The following is a 10,552-nucleotide window of genomic DNA, read 5'->3' as shown; positions in this document are numbered from 1 at the left end:
AAATCCAGTCCATTCAGCTGCATGTTGCCTTCGCTTTATCCGTTGATGGTAGCACTGAGTGAAAGGGCTTTCCTGCGATCCATTAAGTTATCAAGGACAGCTAGTTGTGTCTCGCGCGGCAAAATGAAACAAGCAGATAAAAGAATGCTTACAAATAAAGAAAGATATGAATTAAAAATAGTCTAAATACATTAACATTTGAAAGGTTTAAGATGCATCTGAAAATTACGAAGATCTTATTAAGTGTTCACCGTCTCAATCATTTAGGATGACAATGCTCTAAGAGCTGTTGGTTTATAGTTTCATTAAGACGGAATACAAAACGTATTTGAAAGCAGACCTCAAGTATTCAACTCAATATGACCAAACAGGTGAACAAGAAAACCAGCCTCAGTTTTATTATGACAAAAGCTCATGCATTCAAGTTTAGAACAGCTATGAGGCAGATAAATACTTCATAATACACATTTTATTTCTACAAAAAATCGCTAAATATTAATATATCTAAATGTTAATGAGCAAAACTTTTCGTAAAAAACTTACGATTTGGAAAGTGAGTGAGACATTCTTCTAGCTTTCTAGAACGCCAACAAAGAACTATAGCCTATGTATACCTTTCTATTAGAAACTTTCAAACAGTGGCAGGGGCATGGGGGAGGCATGGGGTACTTTGGAGGTAATAACCCCTCCCCCACTTTTATCAAAACATTGTCCACATATTTTTTATACGTAAGGTAGTTTGCATACGTCATAGGTTTCATTTTTTAATAAAATTTCACGCCTTGAGGAAATTCCCTGGTACAAAGCACTGAAGCGAGGTTAAAGGGCGTGATTTAATTGTTCATGCCCATTACCCTCCCACTCTGCAGTAGCTAGTGCCGCCATTACTTGAAACAATTATCAGAACTGTATGTTTCTTAACAGCTTTAAGATAAGAGTATGCAAAGCTGGTATGCAAGGCTGAAAGGATTCTACGATTAATTCACGAAAGATTACAGGGCTATTTATATGTAAGCATGAAGTGAAATGCGAAGTATTTCTAAGTTGAATGATTGGAAACATTTCACTGCAATATTTGGTAAGATGTCATTACCTGTCAATCAAAAAGAAAGACCCAAGTGTTGTTCATTGGCAAAAAACTTTGTAAAACACAGCTATCATTGTTCTGCCAAGGGACGTTTGAATCCATAGCACAAAAGCAAATTCGTCAATGGTACAGCCAGCGTAATAATTGTAAAAATTTTAGCATGAATTTATATATTTGCAAAAGGGTCATATTAATACTCAACACCATCAATCACATCCGTCAATTCCAAAAACAATGAAAATTATCAAAAATATTTCATAACTATGGATGAAAACCAATTGTTTATTTCTTTTGACCCTAATCTTGAAGAAGATTGTAATATACAGAAGGATCTTCGAATTACTAGTTTTATATTTCTTGATGAGCTGTCAAGTCTTTGTAAATATTTTAAAAGTGGCGTAACGGGTTTAGGGCAGGAAAATCCAAAGACAGACGCCCAAGCGAAATATTCTTAAGTTTTTTATCCAAAAAAGGGGGAAAAGGTCTAATTTTAGTGAGAACGCTTCTGAAGAAGAAATTTGAAAAGATTCCTGAATTAACGCTCAAAGAGCATTAACAAATCATCTATCAATATGTATACCAGGTAGAAAATAAGAAAGAAAATACTTGAAAGAATATTTGCAGTCTTTATGTAGGTTTTGTCTATAGTAAGCTCCGTCTTTGGGGCGAAAGGGTAGAAACAGGTACAAAGTCTCTTTTGCAACCTTTCTTCAGTATATCCAAATGATGGTCAACGCTGTTTTGTCTTAAAGGGAGCCGACGATGTCCTCTGGTTGTGAGCTGACGACAGAAACTTGGTTGCCAAGTAGCCAGTCATATAGAAACTTAACTCGAGGCAGCGGTGCAATTTTTCGATTCTTTCTGTTATAATATATTTTACTCTTTCCAGTTATCTGGCATTGTGAATTATCTTCTGAGGCATATCGAAGTGTAGAAATATCTTCTAGCTTGTGTGGCATGTTGCTTTTCCATTGAGACCCCCATCAAATCAGCAGAGTGCATTGAGCCTGTGTATCTTTGTTTCAACTTCAGCTCAAAAAACAGCTTGCAAGCATTTTGCGCAAAAGATTCGTTTTCGAATAAAGGGCCCGTAGAACCGGAAATTTCGCAGAAATAGGCGATTGGTGCTCCTTTTAAGGGGATTACAATGAACTCTCAGAGTGGAAATATACTCTAACAGGCAGTAGCGAGCTCTAAATAGAGTACCCGATATCAAATACAAGGACCTTTAAAAGTAGCGGATGAAAAGCTTTTAAGGGCTTGATATATAGACACTCAAGGGGTTGAAAATTTTTTCTACGACAAAGTACTCAAGCGACACACAGATACTATGAGGAACCGTTGTCACTCTGATCTAATTTAGAGAAATCAGTAATCATCAACTGCAAGGGAAGGTGGTGTGCCGGAATTAACGATGACCAGGTTACAGCACAAGAATTTTTCCAGACTGACAGCATCATTTGGAGATTGGAATCAAAAGAAATCACCTCGCTAATTTCATTGCAGCTCTCTTTACTTCTTCAGCAATTTGTAACCAAGGATGATAGAGCCTCCGACTATTCCTAGAATTCCACCTACAACTGCTCCTCCGGCTATAGCCACGCCCATTAATCCATCTGTAAGACGAAAGACAAACTATCATAGTCATAAAAAAGCACCACCGACGGGGGTGAGTATTACCCAATGCACACAATTCACTGTCCAGACAACAATACATTAGGTGTTCCTCTCTTTTAAACATACGAAATGTTCTCGTGGGTTCCTCTACTAGTTTGGATGTATCAAAAACTGAAAATTGCAAACCCGAAAATTACAAATAATGTATCTTCATATTAGCTGAGTCTTTTGCACAGTCGTAATGGCCTGAACAAATGCCAGGTAGCATGCATACAATGTCCAGCATCTACCCCCTCTCTTCATTCAAATTCAGCATGCTGCGTATCCAAAGAAAGAAATAAACAATGAACTAAGGGGGAGGATCAATGCAAAAGCTCAATACGATCTATAAAAACTAACAAATTGGTTAACAAGGCCAGTTTCATTCTTTTTGCCCAACTTAAAAAACTACTAAGGTCAATTTTGCAACATTAAAATTATTTAGAAAATTCATGTAAATAGAGTTCTGTAACGGCAAAATGTTTTCTCAATGGTACTAAAACTTGACAGCAGTATTTCATTTCCGCAAAAACAAGATCGATAGTTATCTTAAATTTATTGAACAACATAACTAACCTTTGTTCATTTTTTTGTTGATAAGTTCCTTCATTTCAATTGCTTGGTGGTTGTTAGGTTCAATATTCAAAAGCCGCTGGATACATTTCATCGCAGGCTCCCATTGCTAAAAGCCGATGTTTCATTAGTTAGAACAAAAAAACCAGAACAAGGCTCGAACCGAAAAAGAGGTTAAGGTTAATGGCAGTTTGTTCAGTTGGTAATGCCCTGTTGGTACTGTATGTTGGGGTTACTAATTATACCCAAGGGCCTATACATATACCTATATCACTATGTTTAAAATGGTTTAAATTGCCTGGCTAAACGATAGAATCTGTAAAAGGGGAAGGGACACAATAGGCTAGCCTTCTTGCATTGATTTAGAAACAATTACAAGTACATTGATTTTAAAAACCAGTAAGAATGCCAGACCAGAGTATAGGTATCTTTTCCAACAAGGGACGTTCCTCATATCACCTAAAAACCCTTTCTGGCTTTAGCTGAGATTGTATTGGTTACCTTTTAGGACGAGCTGATTCTAATTGCGATGAAATAGTACAGTTGACATTTCATGCGTATAACACACTTAACTTTCATAAAACGGATACCCTCTACAAGAGGACTGAATTCACTGGTAAAGGTTTCCCTGAGTTTTTAACAAGGCTTCCCCCCCTTTCCCAAGAGACAGCTTTAATTTCTTCCAAATTTTCAAAGATAGTTTGCCATCGAGTTAGTTGCCTGGCTACCAACGAACAGCAAAGGTAACATCGTAGCTTAAAGAACTCATACAATGCACATTACGGGTTGAGACAGTGCTAAAGGACAACTTCAAATGTCGTCTTGGCATCTAAAGAGCACATTCTGGTCATCCTCTTTCGTCTTTTATATGTTGAATTTCAATGTACAGCAAAATTGAGCAAGTGATACAAATCGTTTTGTTGTGGCAGACCAAGACCGTTATTTTGGTAGACACTTCCTATGTTTGATCAAAGACATGAAGGTTGAACATGAACTAGAACTAGACATAAAAAAATGCTTCACATACCCCTAGTTTGTAGTACCCCAATGCCAGGAAAAACAGAAAATCCCGTTGATCGCAACCTCGTGTGCAGAGATCTAGAACCAGATAGAAATGGTTTAGAAGAAAACGAATAGATCTAATAAGTAATAAACAAGTATAAAAAGAGATGACGTTAAAACTAGTAACAAAGCTAGTAATAGTATGAAAACTAGTAACTACAAGCTTTCCTCAGCAAGCACTCCTAACTGTCTCCATTTTAGCCATAAGTCTTGTCAGTAATGAAACATTTGAAATGGTCTAGTCAATCAACTCTTTAGCTAGGCAGCTGTCATAGGTTTCCTTGCAAAATTATCTGCAGACACTGACGAGAAATGTCTGTACTACATTCAATAAGCACATTGCTTCATTACGACTAATTTCAAACGCAACAGAAACATAGGAGATTCATAGGATGGGGTTACTCGCTAAACAGAGAAGCAATCTAGTAAAAAGTTCTTAATGTGTCATATTCAAACAAATTTTATGCATGGTAAAAACCTTTAAAGAACAGCGTTGATCCTAAATCATCTTAAAATAGGTAAAAAAGGAAGTTTGTAAATAATCAAAGCTTTTTCGATCATAAGCCAATTTAAAAACACTCTCCTGCATGCTGTTTATACATCATAAACGAATTTATAATCCCTTTTATGAACAAGAGAGGATCCCTAATCATGGAAACATGTTGCGTAAGCACCTAATGTTTGATGAAGAATTCGACTTAAACTCAAGACAAAGCTGTTTCACCTAAACGGTGAAAATATGCAGAACATAGCAGAATTCAGGCTGTGAATGCTAAGCTAATACTGGTAGAGACGGCCAGTAAGTCTGATGGGAAAGGTGCCACAAACAAACCTGCAAATAGCGAAGCTAACGAGAATTACACATCAAGCGTGACATGCCTCTGTTATCATTACAAAATAAATAGCTTGCAAACTTTGTTGTATTGGTGGCAGGTGTGGGTCATCACAATAAATAATTGACCATATTTTTGGGGATTAGAGCTTTGGAAGTCAACTTTTGCTCATCATCCAATTTTAATTCCTTGATGAATGTAAAATAAAATTAGCTTTCGTCATAAAATTTGGGAATCTTAGCTTAAACAAGAGTTTTTCTACATAAGAAATTCATAATCTTTTTGTAGGTAAGGAGATTTTATCATGTACATAAAATCTACATATATCATCCAAACTTTCTTGTTCATTCCAGAAATTTTGATGCAGTGAAAAACTACTTAACCACTTTATACATCAATTGTAGATGAACAATTGATATCATTACAGTGGGATATGGTAGAAGATTAACAGGTGCCGAGAAAACTTGATCCTAACTTGTTAACTGATTGTGCACCTTCAGGATAATTCATGGTGTCATTTCAGGCTATGTGATCAAACGTCAAAAATTCTAACATTTGTGTATTTTATAACATCACAGACAACTAGTCGTTTTTCAGCCTCATCAGGATCCTGGTTTTTTGTTTGTTTGCTTGCTTGCTTGTTTGTTTCCATCTTATTTCAATTCAAAATTCTCTCTAGCTTCAAACGAAACTAATCTAAATAAGATAACATCATCCTGTTTTGGAGCTCTTGCCATAGTAAAAAAATTCAAAAATATCATGACACTAAAACTGAAAAAGCAAGTTGCTGAGTTGGTAATATTATCCAAAATGAATCATGCCGATGTAGTATTTCATCCTCTTTCATTTTAACTACAAAAACGACTACAGAAGCTGGAGAATGCAGCTGCAAGTTTTGTTCTAGGCCGTTACGTTAAAGAAAAGGATATCATATCATTAGGCTGGTTACCTATGAAAGAGAGACGAGAATGGCACCTTGCGAAGCTGGCTTTTAATTATATGACAGATCATAACAAACCAGCATATATTGATATATCATTAAAAGAAAACAGTAAACATCTGAGATCAAACTCTGCACCATAAACTGCAACTACAACAAATTCTAAAATTATGAGGAACAGTGCAGCTGAAATTTTTAACAAGATGCCAAATGCGATAAGAAATTCAAAAACGAAAGCCGAATTCTCATCAAAATCTAAAGAATATTTTCTTACTGAAGCAAAAAAGAGGCTTTTAGTTTGATTAATAAAGAGAAGAACCTAACTTTTAATTCCAATTTACATTTTATCGAATTTAAACCATTTTAATCTTTACTTTTCATATAGCAACTTTTCATATACATCGTGTAGTATTTAACAACCAGATGAAGAGCCACCCTGTGGAGATACTGGTCACGATTCATTATTATTATTATTATTATTATTATATTATTAAATAGAATATTTAAGATATTAGCAATGTATAATTGTTGTGATTCAAAAGAAAATAATCTAAATTTGAATGTTTGAACTAATAACAATGTATATATGATATGCATATTCAGGTTGATAGCTACTACCGCTGCAAGTTGGCCCATCCCATTGTTTTATCAGTCTTCTAGATGTTTGAATGTTTACAGCTAATTCAATTTCTTCAGGCAAAGCGTTCAAAATCTCTGGCCCTAAGGATAGGCATCTTTGACCCGAAAACAACTTGGTTTGGTCTATGATGAGTTAATTCAGTAATTGATGTGGTCCTTGCTGACCTTGTTGCCCAGGGAGGGGGGGGGGCACTCTTATATATGCTCATTTTGGGGTACCAACCATCAGCCCAAAAAAAAAATTTTTAGCATAGAAATTGACCCAAAAAATAATTTTTCTTGTCTTGCACACCCAAAAAAATAACAAATAAAACCCTGCTCCATATATGATCTTGAGATCATATGCACAGCACAGGAGCAAGTATATTATATTTATCAACGATACACAATTAACATCATCTTATAGTTTCACTTTATTTTCACAATTTATTATAATTCATCGAGGATAACCTTATGGTCTAGCTTTTTAAACCCATGTAATTACAAGGAGGAACCAAACTAAATCATGAAAGAAAGTGGGAAAAGTTTCTTAACTGAATTGACCTCTAATTGCTTGAAGTAGAGTTTCTTCGTTTTCTGGGAGTCGAGAGGCTATGTGAGTTTCTCATCGGTGCTTTCTTACAGAAGTGGGTGTATTTCATGCTTGTATTTATTTTGCTCTATTTCAAACACTTTTCAGCTGCACATAACAGCCCGATTGCCTTTATTTTAATACACCTCCCCATTTTCCTTCAGAAGAGATCTTACTATGTACACCTATGCATTATGAAATTGAAGGATTATCAATGGCAAAAGAATTCAGGGCAAAACCCACAGCACTTCCAAGGATACTTTGGACAGGGAATTTTGGAGCATTTAACTATACCAGCTGTGCGAATGTGACCTTACCTTGTAATTAAGCTCCCTATCGTTTATCCCATTTTTCGTATCCATGGCACTGTGATAAAAATGGGAATGCTCAAAGAAGCAAAGAATAACAATGTATTGATTCCTTGTTTGTATGCTGCCTAAAGCTTGAAATTGTTCACTATTGGCCACAGAAGAACCCTCAAAAAAGAGCCAGTTTATTTCATATTTTCCTTGTTCATTGAAGTTTTACCCCAGGAGCCAGAGTCTGGTACCCAGGGTAGGAAAGTTTTAATAGCATTCTAACGTTTTATGAGACTGACATAACTATAATAATGGATGAGTCAAGAAATCCTCCATGTGTTCTATCAGTACAAAATCAAAACCATGTGATTCGATCACGTTTATTGTAAGCTTTATATGTAGCCTAAAGAAGAATTTGTGGAGTATAAATTTCATTTTGCTGGTTGGTTTAGGGCCTGTTTACACCGGATCGGATCCAAAAATATTTGCTTTTACACGGGACTGGATCCATATGGATCCAAGATGCGTGGATTTGTATGTGCAATCTAATTACAGAATTTTGGCCGCAATTATTCAACCTCAGATGGGAGAAAATAATTGATCCTTTCATCGATTGAAAGCTATTGTCTCTGCCCTCATATTTTTGTTTTTTTGCTTTTCAATTAGATGGTCCTTGGACTTTGTTTACTTTATATTCCAGTACATCTTTCAGCATTAAAGCCGACTCCTCATCAGTCCAACCAAAAAACTTTGCTCTATGGTCCTTTAAAAACTTCTTTATTCACTTTGAAAAAACAGACATTTTGAGAAATAGACTTAATAGCTGAGATTAAACAAAATCGAAAGATTCGAAACAATAAATCTCATGTCTTTTTTGGGTCAAGTCTAGGAATGCAATCTATGAAGTTCCTCAATATGGATATCTTCCCCCTTATTTTGGATCCGTACCTGTTTGGATCAGATCCCAACCGTTTACACGAGACCTTTTTGGGATTGGATCCAAACGAGACCATTTTAAAAACCAATCCAAAACGGGCATGGATAGCTGATCCAAATGGGATCGGATCCGCCAGGTCCCATGTAAACGCAAAGTATATCCGTACCGCTTTGGGTACGGATCCTTTTGGATCCGATCCCGTGTAAATAGGCCCTTAGTTTCACTGCCAACTAAAAGAATTGAGCAAATAACTTGAAAGGGTACAAATTTGCAAACCATTCCTTCAGCTACAAATATGGACACAGAAATCAAATACACAAAACTCTTTTTTGACTCAACCAGTTGTTAGCTTTGTGGGAGTTCCTTATATCATTCTGAATACTCTTATGATTATGAAGTCTTCATCAGTAATCAATAAAAAATAAATGATGTTTAGAGGTAAACCACATTTTTCTCTATTTTTTAAAATTTTTCTCACATTCAAGACCCAACAAATAATTTAGCATTTCATGAACCCAATACCAGTCTAGTAGTGGTACCCGTCTAGTACCATTTTTTTGGAAGTTTGAAATATTTTTGTATTGTATGGTTTTCCTTTTCTCTATGATAAATTAATTAATAGAAAAATGGAAGAGCAGTGGAAAACACCATATCTTAATTCATTGAAAGATTGGCATTGAATAAGCCCTTTATGTACACCATGGTACTAGAATTCATTCATCAAGTACTGCCAAAGTCTCTCTCATTGTCATTTATGACGCAACCTGACGTAAAACCATTTTTCTTTCGACAATCCAACAAAGAAAAAATTGTTCACAGTACTAGATTCCTCCTTCTAGTGATAAAATGCTGCAAGGCCATTTAACCCCTGCAGCTGGCAATATCACATGACATCAAACAAATCGAGCTATTGTATGAAAACCTCTTACCTGCCATTAACAATGGCCAAATAAGCTGTAAAACAAAAAATTTCCAGGGACTACGCCCCTGCACCACCCTTTCTCTAGCTGGTTCACTCTGCTAAAACAGCACCACCTGCACCACCCTTTTTTGCTTAACTAGTGTCAGCCACCACTGGTTAAAAGACTTTGCTGTTTTACCATTTTAAGGCATGTTACTACATTTAATCAAATCCATTCTTAAAATGGTCCCATCACCTGCCCTCTCTCACCAGCCAGGAAACTAGAAACAAATCTGTCTGTAACCAAAGGATATGTGATTATTTGAGAAATGGAACTTATCAAGTTACTTCATGTATTTTTGCACTGCTTCTGAAAGAGTCCCTATAATTTATGCTCACAACCCAAAGATCCAATTGCAGTTATAAGAAACTTCAGCTTATTATGTCATAGAAGAATTTAATGCTGGAAAGACTTCACTCACCTTGAAACAATTCTATTCCCTTTCTTATATCATTTTTATACTTGCTTTTAATTAGACACATTCCATACTGAAATTGTATATCATTTGTCACCATTCCAGCAGTCTCTTCTTTTTCATATCTTTCTTTGAATATCTGTTTTATTTATAAATAAAAATAGCAGTTAGACAGCATGTTGGATTAAAAAACTAGTTCACTGTGAATAGCTTTACAGTTTATTCATTATAAGAAACTGGTTCATAAGAAACCTAGTACTATGATGACTGAACATTATTAGTATGAATGACAACTGAAGAAACTATTACTAGGCATAAGAAAAATTAAGAAACTGTGAAACTTCCATTTAAAAAAGGAACCATTGATGAGTACAAAGTTCTATTAAGAGAATGGCTCTGACAGTTTGTAAACTAATAAAAGGTTTTACAGCAAAAATTGTTTTGTGTTGAACTTTTCATCCTCCTCAATCACTAGTCAAGGTCAAAACCCTTAAGACATTTTTAACTAATATTATTGTCAACTTAAAATCAATATTGTGAGAGTTATCATCATGAAACCTTGCATGTAGACCAAAACT

General features: G+C 35.5%; 1 protein-coding gene across 4 annotated transcripts in view; it reads right to left on the bottom strand.

Annotated features, from left to right (window-relative positions):
* LOC135688973 (mitochondrial fission 1 protein) overlaps positions 1 to 10,552 on the bottom strand; it is a 39,385-nt gene that overhangs the window by 28,361 nt on the left and 472 nt on the right. For 2 of the 4 annotated variants that reach the window (XM_065206052.2, XM_065206053.2), the window contains exons 2-5: positions 9,981 to 10,113; positions 4,344 to 4,414; positions 3,320 to 3,425; positions 2,575 to 2,703 (exon numbers count right to left, since the gene is read on the bottom strand). In XM_065206052.2, the coding sequence (XP_065062124.2) occupies positions 2,600 to 2,703; positions 3,320 to 3,425; positions 4,344 to 4,414; positions 9,981 to 10,113 (414 nt within the window). In that variant the 3' untranslated portion in view covers positions 2,575 to 2,599. Of the gene's footprint in view, positions 1 to 148; positions 2,704 to 3,319; positions 3,426 to 4,343; positions 4,415 to 9,980; positions 10,114 to 10,552 lie in introns of those variants that run through there. The other 2 variants (XM_065206051.2, XM_065206050.2) reach the window with 2 other exon arrangements.

Source organism: Rhopilema esculentum, chromosome 9 (genome assembly GCF_057945365.1).
Source record: "Rhopilema esculentum isolate cy_ngs chromosome 9, ASM5794536v1, whole genome shotgun sequence".
NCBI lineage: Eukaryota > Metazoa > Cnidaria > Scyphozoa > Rhizostomeae > Rhizostomatidae > Rhopilema > Rhopilema esculentum.
This window is presented reverse-complemented; position numbering and strand designations above follow the sequence as displayed.